At 33.0% G+C, this 15,520-nt stretch overlaps 1 protein-coding gene and 1 long non-coding RNA gene across 11 annotated transcripts in view; one reads left to right on the top strand and one right to left on the bottom strand.

The window, feature by feature from the left end:
* Positions 1 to 2,171: 2,171 nt before the first annotated feature.
* LOC132145106 (protein starmaker-like) overlaps positions 2,172 to 15,520 on the bottom strand; it is a 74,262-nt gene continuing 60,913 nt past the window's right edge. The window contains exons 2-26 of one of the 10 annotated variants that reach the window (XM_059555837.1): positions 13,261 to 13,311; positions 12,473 to 12,534; positions 12,175 to 12,192; positions 11,663 to 11,692; positions 11,530 to 11,592; positions 10,641 to 10,679; positions 10,486 to 10,521; positions 9,315 to 9,350; positions 9,185 to 9,229; positions 8,824 to 8,892; positions 8,692 to 8,730; positions 8,561 to 8,605; positions 7,957 to 7,995; positions 7,587 to 7,658; positions 7,193 to 7,255; positions 5,917 to 6,591; positions 5,794 to 5,838; positions 5,440 to 5,484; positions 4,938 to 4,991; positions 4,494 to 4,535; positions 4,358 to 4,405; positions 4,124 to 4,177; positions 3,959 to 4,012; positions 3,805 to 3,865; positions 2,172 to 2,937 (exon numbers count right to left, since the gene is read on the bottom strand). In XM_059555837.1, coding sequence (XP_059411820.1) covers positions 3,825 to 3,865; positions 3,959 to 4,012; positions 4,124 to 4,177; positions 4,358 to 4,405; positions 4,494 to 4,535; positions 4,938 to 4,991; positions 5,440 to 5,484; positions 5,794 to 5,838; positions 5,917 to 6,591; positions 7,193 to 7,255; positions 7,587 to 7,658; positions 7,957 to 7,995; positions 8,561 to 8,605; positions 8,692 to 8,730; positions 8,824 to 8,892; positions 9,185 to 9,229; positions 9,315 to 9,350; positions 10,486 to 10,521; positions 10,641 to 10,679; positions 11,530 to 11,592; positions 11,663 to 11,692; positions 12,175 to 12,192; positions 12,473 to 12,534; positions 13,261 to 13,271 — 1,725 coding nt within the window. In that variant the 5' untranslated portion in view covers positions 13,272 to 13,311 and the 3' untranslated portion in view covers positions 2,172 to 2,937; positions 3,805 to 3,824. Of the gene's footprint in view, positions 2,938 to 3,804; positions 3,866 to 3,958; positions 4,013 to 4,123; positions 4,178 to 4,357; positions 4,406 to 4,493; positions 4,536 to 4,937; positions 4,992 to 5,439; positions 5,485 to 5,793; positions 5,839 to 5,916; positions 6,592 to 7,192; positions 7,256 to 7,586; positions 7,659 to 7,956; positions 7,996 to 8,560; positions 8,606 to 8,691; positions 8,731 to 8,823; positions 8,893 to 9,184; positions 9,245 to 9,314; positions 9,351 to 10,485; positions 10,522 to 10,640; positions 10,680 to 11,529; positions 11,593 to 11,662; positions 11,693 to 12,174; positions 12,193 to 12,472; positions 12,535 to 13,260; positions 13,312 to 15,520 lie in introns of those variants that run through there. The other 9 variants (XM_059555839.1, XM_059555841.1, XM_059555843.1 and 6 more) reach the window with 9 other exon arrangements.
* On the top strand, positions 2,948 to 15,013 carry LOC132145112 (uncharacterized). Its single transcript, XR_009434439.1, has 4 exons — positions 2,948 to 3,152; positions 11,499 to 11,615; positions 11,897 to 11,963; positions 14,952 to 15,013. It is a non-coding gene; the product is annotated as an uncharacterized LOC132145112 (long non-coding RNA).

Here is a 15,520-nt window from a genome sequence, read left to right as displayed (position 1 = left end):
CACACAATTCTTGTGTCTAAGTGTCACTAGGGCCTAGAGTAAGCCTATTGTTTTGTATTAGCCTACACATTTTCTGAAATGTTATGTTTACATATGCATATAAGCTAAATGCATCTAATTAAATATGCACTTATTTGCTTAGAATTCCAGAACCGAGATCATATTTTTATCTCGTGTTTCATTTTGTTGAGTTAAAAGGTTTTTTGGATACATTTTTATATATATAGGCTATTTTAACTTTAGGCCTACTTGTTAATTAATTTTGGAAAACGTCCATAAGGATATGAATTGTAGTGACGCGGATAATTTGTATTTTGGATGTTTTCTTTCTCCAGTCTGAAAGAACGCATTATTAAGCAAAATTCCATAAACACTAACGACATTTTGGTGAACTGTTCTTTAAGAACGTTTCGAAACTACTTGAATGACTGACAAAGAATTGAATTAAATAAATTAAAAGAAAAGCGAGTGTGGGCAGAACTTATCACACACTGGTTTCGACCTCAGTAAAGCCAAACACAGTGTTGAAATCTGGATTGGCACTCAGAGGATTGTGAACAGATGCTGATAATGAGTTTCCAGATAACAGACACTCTTATGAATGTGTATTTTGGAGCTTGAATGGGTTTTTATCTCGTTGTTAGTTTTGGATATTAAGCAAACAGTAATGCGCTTATATTACGTGCAAAACCAGTCGACTGAGTGTGTCGCTGTTTGTCAGTAAAAGGTCTTTTCTCACAGATATCAAACACTAGATCAGAGTGGTTGTTTAAACCCTCTTACGTCTTAGATAAAAGTATAATATTTCTAAAGGTTTCTCGCGCCCTTCCGGCCTGTTGGGAAAGTGGGCCGCGAGGGAAGCTAATGCACTGCGAGGGTCAAGCTTCACTGGCCGTCTCCATTTTGAAACCCTGCCTTTGGTTTCTTTGGCCTCCTGTAAGTTTGGGGTGACGGGAACATTTGCACACAGATAGGCTACCTAAACTAAGTCACGCTCGGACAGGCGGCTCGCGAGCGCTTGGTTCGGAGCTGTTTGGTGGCTTTTGTTCGCGGTACACCTTCCTCTTCCTCCTCATCCTCTCGTTTGTTCACCCCAGGGCCAGGTTACCACCGAGATTTTAATGCGAGATTGTGTCGTGCTCCGAAGACCCGATGGATACACACATTGAAACTTAACTCTTTCTCTGGGTAAGGGTCAAGGAATCAAGTCTGCGGTTAAATCTTTTTTTAAAAAATAAGACATCAGAGCTTAGATAATAAGACTTTCTTTCTCTTGACTAAAACCACTGAAATATGATCCATTCATAAGACCATTCACAACATCTGATAACGTTTAACTCCGTGTGCAGCCGCGCAAAAATGTCTGATATATATAGGTATTTTCTATTCAGACATTCATCCACACACCTGTTTTATGAGATAGCCTATAGTGTAATATATTTTGGATTTAGTTAAAAAAATTATGTTTATTAACCAAATAAACACCAGTATATATTTTAAATGTTTACTTCTATATATATATATATATATATAGGCTATAGACTTCAATATGTAAACATTTTTTTTATATATTAGGAGAACAACTTTATTTAAATAATACACACTTTTCATTTATGTAGCTATATAAACTAGAAAAATCCTCCTGACCTAAAACCTAAATATTAAAGGTATTTCAAACATATTTATCCAGGTAAAACACATCCTTGAATTAATTAATTAATTAATTAATTAAGAAGTCATTATTTGTCTTTAATGATTAGCATTTTTAATAATTTAGTCTATTTTTTGTTGAAATAAACAAAAAAAAAGCTCCTCTTTGCTCTTCAGGTAAATAATTGTTTTGTGCTAGACTAAACAACATCATAAACTGACACAACATAATTTTAAATACTTTGGAAATAAATGAGTTAAAATATATTACAAGATAAAGATAAATAACAAAATATTTTGTTAATGTATAGTGTCTATATTTAAATATTAGTACTATATTATGTTTGTTTTAGGGACTGACATTTATTTCATATTTTCTTATTTGCTTGTGACAATATGTTGTTATTAAATTATTAATTATTATGTATTTTTTTTATTGTAATAATTGCAATTCAATTTAAAAAGCCAGAAAAACATGTGTATGTGTCACAATATAACAAATAAATAAATCAATATGGTCATTTGATTTTCTGACAACCAAGTCTTTATTAGATTTGCTCCCTGTGTACATTTTAAAATGACTTGTAATTCTATACAAAAATTATTAAACAGTTTTCAGAACAATCTGCTCTTTCATTGCTAGTTTATTAGTATTCACCCACAGAGACTGACATCAGACATTCTATCAGAAATTGTCTGTACAAAACATCTCATTCTGTGACTTCAGGCCGGTGTTTGTCTGTGAGCAGGAGGGAAGGTTCTCGTTGCAACAGCTGCAGTCTTACAGTCAGTGTCAAGGATGGGGACACCATGTGGACAAAGCAATGGAACCATCAGAGGTTTGACAGATCAACATTTTCACCTGACCCAAATCGTTTCGCTTTCTCAAAATTTCTTCAGTTAGTTCTACTCTCTAAGTTTAATGTGTCATTCGAAACTAAATATATGTAGACCCTACGCAATGAGACAAATGCATGAGGTACGCAATTCCAGACCCTCTCTGTTCATCATGCATTTCCATCAAAAATTGGTCAAATTAATATATCAAAAGATACAAAAGTTTTAGAATTAGGACAAAGTAAAAAAAAAAAAAAAAAAAAAGTAATGTACAGTAAACAGCCGAATAATTTAATCTGCATCCCAGAACCCTTAGAAAGGAACCTTCACCATATGAGAGAGCGAGAAAGAAAGGATGAGAGGGACGTGTCAATGTGTTTTAATGGTATGTGAAACTCTGGTTATCTTGACTGTCTCAGGTGATTCTTTTTACGTCTCTCCAGGAAAAATCTGCAGTGAGACACAAAAGAAATTATATAGTGAATATTTCAGTTTTATTATGCCTTGTTTTTATTATGTCTTCATATATGCTACTTTATGCTTGTACATCAGTGAAGTAATCTTGTTTTTCTTCGAGCAGTTACACCGCGAGACTCCAGAGGGCGATACAAGTGACTTCAAATGTCTATGTTGGATACGTTACCCCCTTATTTTGGAACACAGATGTAAGCTCTTCTCTTTGAATGTGCGAGAGAGTGTAGACTTTGTAGTAAAATGTTTACTTCTAATATTAAAATGTTTTATATACAAATGTTTTGAAAACAGCACCCCAGCTTAATTTTTTTTAAAAGGAGCTAACTAGCCATATTTACTGACCCCCCCCCCCCCCCTCTATGTTTATGCATGTATGAATGTTATTTTATTTTATAAAAATGAAGAAAAGTATCATAAGTATGATCATTTTTAATGGTATCATTAAAGAGGCTGATGAAGAAATCGGATATAACACAGAAGAAACAGATGCTTTTATGGCAACTGTAAGAATAGAAGTCTCGCCTTTAAATTGAATAAAAAAAAAAACAGCTTATAAACCATTTCACTGATTTGCATAGACCAGCTTGTATGTACAGTATTAAAGCATATTGTTAGTTATGATATTACTCATTTGAAATTTTATCTTTAAAAAAACACTTCTTAGATTTCTTGAGCTTACTGGAGTAGACTTGAGTAGTAAGCTTATCCAAATAGTCAATAGCTTATCTGAAACCAAACTCCGTACTGACAAGCATTAACAAATTACCTCATTAAAATAGTTGTAATCACTTGCGAGTTTTCATAAGACATTTAGAAAGCTTTTAATATGTGATCACATGATACCTGTAACAGAGTCCTGGTCGCTAGGAGCTTGGCACAGGGGTTTTGCTGGCATCATCTGATCCTGAAGAGGGGCGTGAACAGATATTAGCATGTGTAGAGATCTCTCTTGACCTCCCGTTCTCTGAGAAGTAAGTGTTTTAAGCAGAATCATTACCTTGTGTTGTGTCATCAAGATGATCTGGATCATCGTGTGTTTTAGAAGCGGCGTCTGTAAAAAAAGGATGTGATGATTGCTATCGTTGTTCTTTCAATCAAAAGTCACAGGTTTAATTATGAAGTATCACAACATCTGTCTCATTTAAGTCTCTGAGTGACTTACCTGTGCCGGCTTCAACCCCGACCTCATCATCATGGACATCAGTGTCATCATCATCTAAACAGAAAGAACTATGCAAAGTAATTAAGACAGCTTTCAATTCACAAATTTTAGACACTTTTTTTACTTTTACTATACTTAATGTCTATAACACAAATGGTCTGAATTATGTGTCAACATGTAATAATTGGGGTTAGGGAAACTCAAAATCAAGTGCTTTAGACCTACAAGACATACCGTCTGCAACACCATGGCTGTCTGCATCAGTGTTTTCATCAGTGTGTTCTTTAGAGATGACAGAAAATTGAAAGAACTTACATTTAATACTTTTTGCATGACAAAGGTACATAACTGAGGTCATAAACCTATTTACCAGTTGATGTCGTAGCATCTGTTGAGTCATTGTCATGGTCATCTAGAAGAAGAAAAAGATTAATATTGCATCAGTTTTGTCATCTTGCATGTTTCAGTAACACTACATCTCTCAATTGTGATTTTATCTCTGAAATTGACTTTGATATTTTATCACACAATATGAGTTTATATTTCATTATGTGACTTTAAATCTTCAGCTGTTGTTTTTTCTCTGTCCATGCTTGAATCAAAAATGCTGTGTGATGTAACTTCGTTCACCATTGATGGCCATTCATAAGCAACTAACAATTTTTTTTGCAAACAACATACTTCGATAAAACTCTTGGAGAAGAAGGTATTTATTACATCACATCTGGTTCACAGTTAGCATCGAAATGAAGGTGTTTTGTGAAGAATGAAAGTCCACTGACATGTAAACAGAAAATGTTGTGCTTTGCCTTACCGCTGGAGTCAGAATTAGAGTCATTTGTCTCTGTTGATGCCCCGTCAGGAGACTCTGTATGTTTGGACATTCATATGTTAGAAATTACCAGATTTTCTTTTTCACAGTGACTTTATTTCTCCATTTATGACTTTTTCTTCTTATTATGACTCTTTATGCTGAATTGTGACTTTATACCTCACAATGTGACTCTATATCTTCAACAGTGAGTTTATATCTCACAATATTAGTCATGACTTTTCATCTTCAGTTATAACTTTATATTTCACAGTTGTGACTTCATATCTTCAATTGTGAGTTTGTCTCAATATGTGTCTACTTTATATTGTCAACTGTGACTTTAATAAAATACAGTTTTACTTTACATCTCACAATTTTGACAATGTACATCTCTCTATTGTGGCACAATGTCATTTTAGTCTTATTTTAAACATTCTTGCAATTATCTGGTGTATTTTATACTCTGAGGTAGATATGGGCCTCTATATTTATCAGTAAATACCTTGTTTCTCCTTTTCCGCACTGGAGTCATTGTCTTCATCAGTATCTTTAGGCATAAGAGCATCAATAAGTTGACCGATGTTGTGATTTGATGAATGTAACACACGAAGGCAATATTACAGTCATGATTTTTCATCTTCAGTTTTAACTTTACATTTCACAGTTGTGACTTCATATCTTCAATTGTGAGTTTGTCTCAATATGTGTCTACTTTATATTGTCAACTGTGACTTTACCAAAATACAGTTTTACTTTACATCTCACAATTTTGACAAAATGTGACTTTATTCCTAATTTTAACATTCTCGCCATTATCTGGTGTATTTTTTACTCTTTTTACTTTTACTCTAAATACCTTGTTTCTCCTTTTCCACACTGGAGTCATTGTCTTCATCAGTATCTGTAGGCATAAGAGCATTAATAAGTTGACTGATGTTGTGATTTGATGAATGTAACACACAAATGCCTGAATGTTTACCTGTTTCTAAGCTATCCGTGTCGCTCTTGCTGCCGCTGTCAGAGCTTTCTGTGTCTGTGGACTCTGTGCTGTTCTTCTCTTTGTCCTGCTCTTTATCTTTGCTGTCAGAGTCCATGTCTGAACTTGAATCTAGACTGGAGCTGTCAGAATCAGGTTTGTCTTCCTGCTTGTCTTCTGTCATTTCCTCCAGTGGACTTTCGTCAGACTGACTGGCTGTGGTGTCCTCTTTTGAGGTGGCGTCTGGTTTGGATTCGTCCTCTTTATCTTTTCCCTCATCGCTGTCGCTGCCAGTCTCATTGGTGTCCTGCTTCTCACTGTCTCCATCATCTTCAGTGTCTTTCGAGTCACTGTTGTCCTTGTCTTTATCCTCGGTGCTGTCCTCAGGGAAATCTGTCGTGTCCCGAACGCTGCTGGTGTCTGCGTCGCTGTCAGAGTCCTGGTCTTTCTCTTTCTTCTCCGTGCTGTCGGTGTCTTTTGATTCCGAATCCTGGTCTTTGGATTCATCTGAACCTTTCACCTCATCAGTGTCCGAGTCGCTGTCTGTGTCGCTTTTGTCTGGTGTATCAGAGGTTCCTTGACCCTCTGAGTCTTTACTGGAGTCATCACTGGTGTCTTTGTCATCTTTCTTGTCACTCTTTTCATCGGAGTCTCCATCTGATTTGTCTTTGTCAGAATCTGCATGTACAAAAAAACAGGTTTTCATTATTACACATCATTAATCTGACATAAATCATTTTAATTACAGACAAATGTCTTGAAACTCAACTTACAGGCAAATTAAATGAAAAGGGTAACACAGTTTGAGGACTTCATCAGATTATCAACTCGTGTGAATAAGTTTATAATTTTAATGAATTTCTCATAACCAGATTAGATGTGATAGATACTAAAACTATTAAAAAAGTTTGTTACTTGAAATAAAATAAGATATAAAATATAAAACTATCTGCCAAAGTAACATTTCTCAATTGCATTTAGTTTATCTTGATGTACAAAAATAAAGCTAAAATAAAAATGAATGAAAATGAAATAATTAAAACACTAAAATTACTACAATTATAAAATCTAAATGGAAACAGATCATATAAATTTCAACAAATTCAAAATATTAATAAAAGCTAATAAATCATTTGAGTCAGGACAGAAAATAATACTTGGTACTGAAAACTTTTACATTGTGCCTTGTTAGTACAAGCAGATTAATTATTCTTTTAAAGGCCGAGGGATAATCATAATATTGTTTTTTACATTTAAACTGAATTTCATTAAAGCTCACCATCCGAGTCCTGCTGCTCATCTGTGTCTGAAGAATCCTTGTCAGATGAATCATCTGTGTCTTCTTCATCAGAGCAAAAACACAACTGATATTAGTTACTAACTCCTGGCTAAATCAGACAGGATCATTATTTCAAAGAAAAGTTTTATTTTGAAAGAAGATCAAACTTTTGAAGCTTTAATTTTGAAAGAAAATACCAAAATGACTAAAAATAAAAATAGATTAAATTTAACTTATACACACACCCACACACACATATATTTATACAAATGACTAAAATTGAAATAAAAACAGAAAAACTAAGAATAGAAACGTATTCAAAATATGAATAATGCTAAACCAACACTGATTTGACAGTTTGATTTGGAAAAGTTTCTGCATTGATTTGAAATACCTGTAGAGGTTTTATTTGCATCATCAGATGCATCAGCAGAATCTTTCTTTTCCACACTAGCAGAATCCCCGTCTGAAAATACATCCATGTGTCATTTCAGAAGAATATGATTTTACAGGGAGAAAGGAATGACTGTGCCACGTGTTCCTGGAACATCTTTTATTAGTGCTGGAACAATGTTTATGTCAGCGGTGTTGATACTCCTCGCCCTAACCATTAACTACCACCAGAGGCTTGATAAGAGTGATTTAAAGACCCACGCATGAGCCTAACATTAACCCTTAAATCTGAATGGTTGCTATGACTGTTCAATAATCAACAGGATGTTTCTACAGGAACATGTTCTGCTTGAAGCATGAGAAATCTCTACCTGAGCCGTCTGAATCACTGTCTGCCTTTTCATCCGTGTCTGTGAAGCAGAGGTTTAAATAGAGAGTCAATAAATCATTATGTAATACACACACACACACACACACACACATACTTGGGAATATAAGAGGGAGGTTTAATTTAGAAACATTGAAATGCATTTCAATATTGTTGTCTGAATCGAGTTGTTAACCCATAAATTACATTTCTGTCATTATTAACTTTTTTGTTTTTTCAAACCTGAGATTTTTTTTTTCATTTCACACAAATGAAGAAATTTGTACAATATAATATCATACATGTTTGGAACAGTATGAAGGTGAGTAAATAATATACAAATTATTTGTTAATATTGTCTATTTATTATTATTATTTGTGTTTTCTGTTGTCATTTAAATTTTAGGTTAAGTTTTATATATAACTAAAAAAGAAATTACTTGTTTTTTTTTACATATTTTAAGAAACTAAAAACAATGGTCATCGTAGTTCATATTTATATTCATACACATTGGTAAATAATGACAAAATTAGCATTTATGGGTGATGGAAGTTATCCTTTTATATTAACATATACATGTCTTTATTCAGTTAGTGTGTTGGTTTACCTGTAGATTCCTCTTCTTTTGAATCTGTATCAGCATGATCTGCATCTGAAATAGTATTCAACATATTTAATCGATCGTCTCATGATGCGATCTGTCTGATTTGTCACATTTGTTTCTGTGATTTCTCATACCTGAGCTGACCTCCGCTGATGGTTTCTCATTTTTCTCGTCTGCAGAAGATAAAGGAAAGTCCTTCATTGAGAGTATATTGCACACGTGTGCATGAAGTATCTTATGAAAATAGATATTTGGCTTTTACCCACCTGAGTTGCTTGTCGTCTCCTGCGATGCATCTGTTTCTGTATTCGTGTCTGTGTCAGTATCTGTTGTGTCTGATAAAGATATTTAAATCAAATTGCATATTGCATAACACATACATGTTTTGCAATTTGCACTTGTTATCATTAGTATGGGATGCATGTCTTTTATAGATTGGATTCGAAGTTGATTAACTTTTAATCAGACAGTCTTTACAAAAAATATTTGTTAATATATTGGTATTTAACTTGGGTAAAATGTTTAAAAAAAATTTTTTTAACAAGTGAGGGAAGCATTTTCAGATGTGTACGAAATGAGCCGTTGTTGTTCTGTGTTTAAGAAACTGATGCACAGGTTATGTTGTACCTATTGAATCTGGGCCGCTGGTAGCTTCATCCAGGCTTTTGTCACCTGAAATGTGTCGAGCTGTTAGATAGAGCAATACTACACTCAAATATATATCAAACAATAATGAAGGCCATGAGATGAGTCTTACTGTTTGTATCTGATGTGTCAGGAGTACCATCAACCTCTTAAAACAAAGAACATTTGAAGAAAAAAACAATTATTTCTTTATGCCGGTGTCATTCCTAATGTCTTTATGAAGTGGTTTTCATGCCTTAAAATGACTGCTAACGCAAGTGTGGGACATGGAGGCTTGTTTCCACTTTTTATCTCACAATTCTGACTTTTCTTCTTTCAGTTCTCAGTTTATATGAGAAATAAAATCGGAAGTGCTAGATATAAACTCACAATTCTGACAAGAAAAGAACTGTGGGATGTAAACGTGTAATTGTCACAATTGCAAAATAAGTCGCAATAGCCCGATTTATTATGTTGTTTTTTCAGATTTTTGATTTGAAATCTTATGAGAAAAGAAGTCAGAATTGTGACATGTCACAATTATGAAATAAAAAGGTGCAATTACCTTATTTGTTTCTCGTTATTTTTTTAGATTTAAATACACATTTTGAGGGTGAATGTCAGAATTGTGAGATGGAAACTTGAAATTACAAGATACAAACTCCCTATTCTGAGGAAAATTTTATAATTAGGAGATAGGAACTTGCAATTGTGAGGAAAAAAGAAAGAATTGTGAGATAAAAAGTCAATTAACCTTATTTTCTGTATAATCATAACTTATCACAAAAAATTTAATAATTTTATGGAGTTTATATTGGTGCACTTAGTGCACAACATCTCCAAAGACCAAACATCACCCTGCTTTTCAGAAATGCACTGATTTTCATTATGTTGAATGTTAATGTTGGAGTGTGACACTTGTGAAGGGGTTTCTTGCTCTGTATTTTTGACCTTTTGATTTTTCAGTACAAAGATTATACACATTCCTCAAGATCAATTTATAAATGTATTCTTATGTATTAAGAATGGATCAAATTGAGTTTATTCTTTAAAAAAACTTCAAGAAATCGAAATTCACTTAATTTTAAGCATTCATTTAAAATTCTTGTATTTAATCAGTATATTGATGCTGAACACACAGCAGTTAAACATTAATCAGTGTGTTATCACACTCATTCATGTGTTATCTTCATATGGATGCACAGGTGCCGTTCTGTGAAAGCTGTGTGATTCAGTGGTCAGGTCATGAAGTCTTTCTTTCTTTTATGTCCTGTATATCTAGACTGCTGATAGCAGAAACTGACCTGGTTTCTCAGTGGTGTCAGACGAGTCACTGAGATCTGAAATCAAAGAGGAGTTTTAACACAGTGGGCTGATTCTAAACTGTTTTCTTGTTTGGGATTTTGGATTCAACTCTCTGTCTCAGAAACGTCTTCAGAATGAAAAAAGTGTTTCTTACCTCCTTTTTTCTCTGCTGAATTTTCCCCATCTGTAGTCCCTGTTTAAAAGAAGCTTTTAAAATGTATTTTCATTTGATAATCTTTATGTATTTAGAATAATTTTATGTACTATTATGGTATGTTTTGAATTAGCCTTAACATTTTTCATTTATTTTTCAAAACAAATTTCATTTTAGTTTTAGTTTAGGTTTTAGTTATTTGTGCTTTTATCCTTTTTCCTTTTCTTATATTTCTATATTTTAGATATTTATTTTAGTAATTTTAGTACATATTTGCCAAAGCAAAATTTTTCATTTTTATTTGTTTTAGTTAATTTAATAGGTTTTAGTCAATTTCATTTGCTTTTCTAATTTTTATTAGGTTTATTTTTATATGTATATATTTAGGTTTATTTCATATAATTATATTTATATGAAATAAATTATAGAATTTATATATATATTTAAGTTTATTTAAATTTTAGTTTTCAGTACTTCAACTTAAAGTTTGTTTTAGTTAGTTACTAAGGCAACATTTCTAAGTGTAAGTTTTTAATCTAAGTTTTGTTGTTTGATATTTTTCAGTTTATTTCAAGTAATGAAAATGTTTTTAATTTAAAAAATGTTTTCAACTTTAGGTTTTTAGTTTTAGTTAATATTATTTTTTTTCATCCTCTCTCTCTCTCTCTGTATATATATTAACTTTATTTCTTTAAGTTTTATACAGGTTTAATATTTTTTTTATATAGGTTTACTTAACAATAATAAAAAAATTGTTTATTAACAATAACAACAATGCTGTCTGTTTAAATCTTGATGTTGAAATTCAAGTTCATGTTCATGTTATTAGACCTTCTGATTATATAACATATTTCACAGGTAGACTTCATCATATAACAGCCAGACCAACCTGAGTCTCCATTTCCAGGGACTGGAGTTGGAGGAGCTGAAAAAAGAGAGAAAAACGGATGACCTGCAAAAGAAAACCCTTTTATGGTCAATTGATTTATGCAGAAATAGAGCTTGAATTCATTGCACCTTACCACTGAGGATCCCTAGAGCTGCAGCCGCCTCTGAGATTACAAGTGAGAAGAAACACAATCAGTGACATAAACCAGATCATATTCAGTTTGAAGCAGATACTTTTTGTCCTCTTTATAACTAGGCTGCCTGCCCAGAGGATGTATAGAGCTATGAAATCAATGTGCAAAGCAACTCGCATCATTTGAAATGATCTGAAATTAGTTCATACTGAGATCTTTAACTGTTAATTGCAGACTGGGGCATTGCTGAAATCACCTCTGAAACTCACATGAGATTACTGGGGCCTTTTCCTAAGGAAAAGTAAGTCTAATTTCACCCAATTTCTGTTCAGGAGAAAAAACTGGGATTAAAGAGGGATTTTTCTGTCTATAATGGCTTTCTTGAGCAATTGTAGTAGTACAATGCAGTTCATTGTTCTTAAACAGCACATGCATTCAAAGGCAATAATTAACATAAAAGTCACCATTTGCATTATAATCAAGGTTAACTTGTATAAGAGCCTCCTTCTTACCATCGTTATCTGTTCCATCTGTATTAAAACAAAAGACAAGACAGTTAGTTAGTGGTCTTGAGTGCATTGATCTGTAAGAGTCCTATATCTCCTATAGAGGCCCAGCACAGGTGAACAGAACTCTTTTGTGTTCAGGGAAGGACTCTGATTACACTCTCTGCTTCTTGTTACTTAGAAAGAAGAGCTGGTGTATGTCACTGATAATAATTTAGGGATTCGGGGTCATCTGTAATGGTATATTTGTGAGCTATATGCGAGAAATGTAATGATGTCAGACATACTAAGGAAGTTTCCTTACCGTTTATGGGCGCAGAAATAGAGACACCCAGTAATGCAAAGATCAACGGAACAACCAGCATCCTATATAACAAGACAAAAAAAGAACATTCAGAAAAACAAATCTCTAAATTAATAACGATCTTAGTTTTTATTTTTATAGAATGTATATTTATTAATTAATATGATTTATTAATGTATACTGATGTATATTTACTCACTTATTATAGAATTATTATTTTGTGATTTAAATTAATATATTAAATAATATATTTATACACCCACATATAATGTATCTTTTAAATTTTGGAACATTCTAGAAAATTATAATATAAGTATTATAATCATTACCAATTTCTATAAACAAATAAGTAAAAAGTTCAACATGTATAGCAACAAAAAAGTTAACTCATTATTTAAATTGAGGACAATCCTTGATACAATAAAAATTTGGTTTCCTGTTGGTTAACATTATAATTTTTGCACACAATCGAATATTTTGGTAAAAAGAAAAAGTATATTTAAAATCCTTTAATTTATTCTGATCTTTTTTTCAGACACTGTAGCTGATAAACTTTCATTTAGGACTTAAGGTCTGGCTTTAATGACTTCTAAAATTCTTGCTGTAGATACACAGACATTGTACTAGTTTAAAATGTTTGTCAACATCAGTTATTATCCATTGCATTTGCAGATTTTCTTAATAATCATTGATATGGCATGTGCATGCATTATCGATGTAAAAATTACAGCACAAAGAAAAAACAAGCTGGCCAGGATAATGAATGTGAAGCAGAGACTCGTACTCACCGGGACAGCATTGCAATAGCACTGAAATGCAGTGTGAGATTGGCAAAGGTAATGCAGGTCTGAAGCCTGAGTGAGTGGAGCTGCTCTCAGATCTTTTATACCCTCTGTGTTTCCTGGCCTCTGAGAGGGTTGAGCTAAAGACAGAGGCGTTACACGAGAACCTCTAAAGAACAGGGTTATGAAGTCAGGCCATCCTGCTATTGTTTGTTTTTTCAAACAGCCTTTGTAAACAAAGTAGCATCCATGTCTGTGTCTCAATGGGTCCCACTTGATTTCGTTGATTCGAGGTGTTCTTCTTGGAAAGCAAACAGATGGTTGCTGGGCAGGACGTACTCATGGCTTTTGTGTCTGTCTTTATTTTATATGGTACAGAAAGAAGTCTGTTCTGCCGTAGAAACCGTATTCGTGGAAAAGAGGGGCATCAAATTTCATTTGGATTTCTTTAATGTACTACTTTGTGTGAACAATAACTGCTGGTTATACGTCAGAGATGATTGGCTATTGTTGAGTTGCCAGGGTGTTGCAGTGGAGTTTTTGAGCCCAGCTATAGGTTACTTTAGTGAAAACCTTTAACAACGACACACAGTCATAGCCATGTGACTTTTTCTTTGGTTAATTGTGTGTGTTTTTTTAAGTGATATATTTGTATTGCCATTTGTGTATTATGCTTTTTTTTCTTATAATGTTAGGCGATCTTAAATTATTAAACCATAAAAAGATTTTGAATTTATTTATTATTATTATTATTTATTTAGTCTGTTTGGTAATCTTAATTTAACTGATTAATGGATTCATTATTTATTTGTTTGTTTTTTATTTTCTTGCTTGCTTGTTTAAGTAGTCTGCAAGGTAATCTTAATATTTAAATTATTAATAAGGATTTTTTTTTATTTAATTTTTTATTTACTATTTATTATTTTTACTATACAGTATTTATTTATTTATTCATTCATTTATTTATTTATTTGCTTGCGTAAGTAATCTTTATTTATATTATTAATAAGCATTTTTAATTAACCATGCAGTTTATTTATTTGCTTACATAGAATCTTAATCTTAATTAAAAAATAATAATTAAAAAAATTACTCTGCAGTTTATTATTAGTATTATTGTTATTCATTTGTTTGTTTATGTATTTGATTGCTTATTGTAAGGCATTCTTATTTTTGTGGCAATTTATGATTCAAGATTCAAGATTTTATTATTCATCACATACACGTATATATATAGAGAATATATAACCAGCAGTGAAATGTGAGATTTTATATTTCCATGTATGTTTTTAATTGAATAACTTTCTGTATACTTCAATTTAACCATTCATTTATTTGTCTGCGTTAGATTACGACGAGGAGTCTTGAATTACATTTACTGTCTCAAATAATGTCTGCTGTGCTTAGAAATGATGTTCTACACACAAAGCCTTTTTGTTTTTACCATTGAGAAATGTATAATTTATTGAGTTTTAAAACATCCTTGTTGAGCACTAGAGCACACATTTCCTGTTAAAGGTTAATCATTCGTTTTTTTTTCTTCACACATCTATTCATATTCAACAAGCTTTACGTCAAAGCAGCTTTACGTGTTTTTTTTATATGCAAACGATCAGGATGATCAGTTTAATTTAAGCACTAGATGAAAATGAGGTTTTAAAGAGGTTTAGGAAATGTTTCTAAATGTTTCTCTGTAGGTTCCTGTGGCCTTTCTAAAGGATGGCGGGGTTTCCCTGCTGCTCTTCTGAGACAAGCGTGCTTCTTCAGAAAGTGTGAGAGCGGCACAGCCTTCAGACGGGTGCTCATGACATCAGTGCTGGCTAAATTGGGAAACTTGTCTTTTTGTAACAAAGCACCCATTGGAAGTGATAACTTGAGCACTTTTATCCCTGGAATCATCCTCATCATCATGGGAAACTCCATCACACACGGATAATCCAGCAGACTGGAGACCCAGAGTCAAGTCACTTTTGTATCAGTTCTTGACTTGAATCATTTATTCATTTCATGAGTTCGCCTGTCCATCCAGTCCTGATGTTAATGGTGAACAAACTTGGCTTGGCTCTAACCCGAGGAATAGAGGAGGAGATGGGGAGGTGGAGGGACGCTGGAACGGTGCAAAAAGAGCTGATTAATTATTATTATAGGCTCATAATGATGATTGACAGGACTGAATGATTAGGCTTCTCCTGGACCTACGTTTGGAACCTCGTTAAAAATAATAATTATTATTGTAGTTCACGAGGTGTTAGTGTTAACTACGAGA

This window comes from Carassius carassius, chromosome 8, assembly GCF_963082965.1.
Source record: "Carassius carassius chromosome 8, fCarCar2.1, whole genome shotgun sequence".
Lineage (NCBI taxonomy): Eukaryota > Metazoa > Chordata > Actinopteri > Cypriniformes > Cyprinidae > Carassius > Carassius carassius.
The sequence above is the reverse complement of the archived record's forward strand: the minus strand, read 5'-3'. Positions and strand labels throughout refer to the sequence as shown.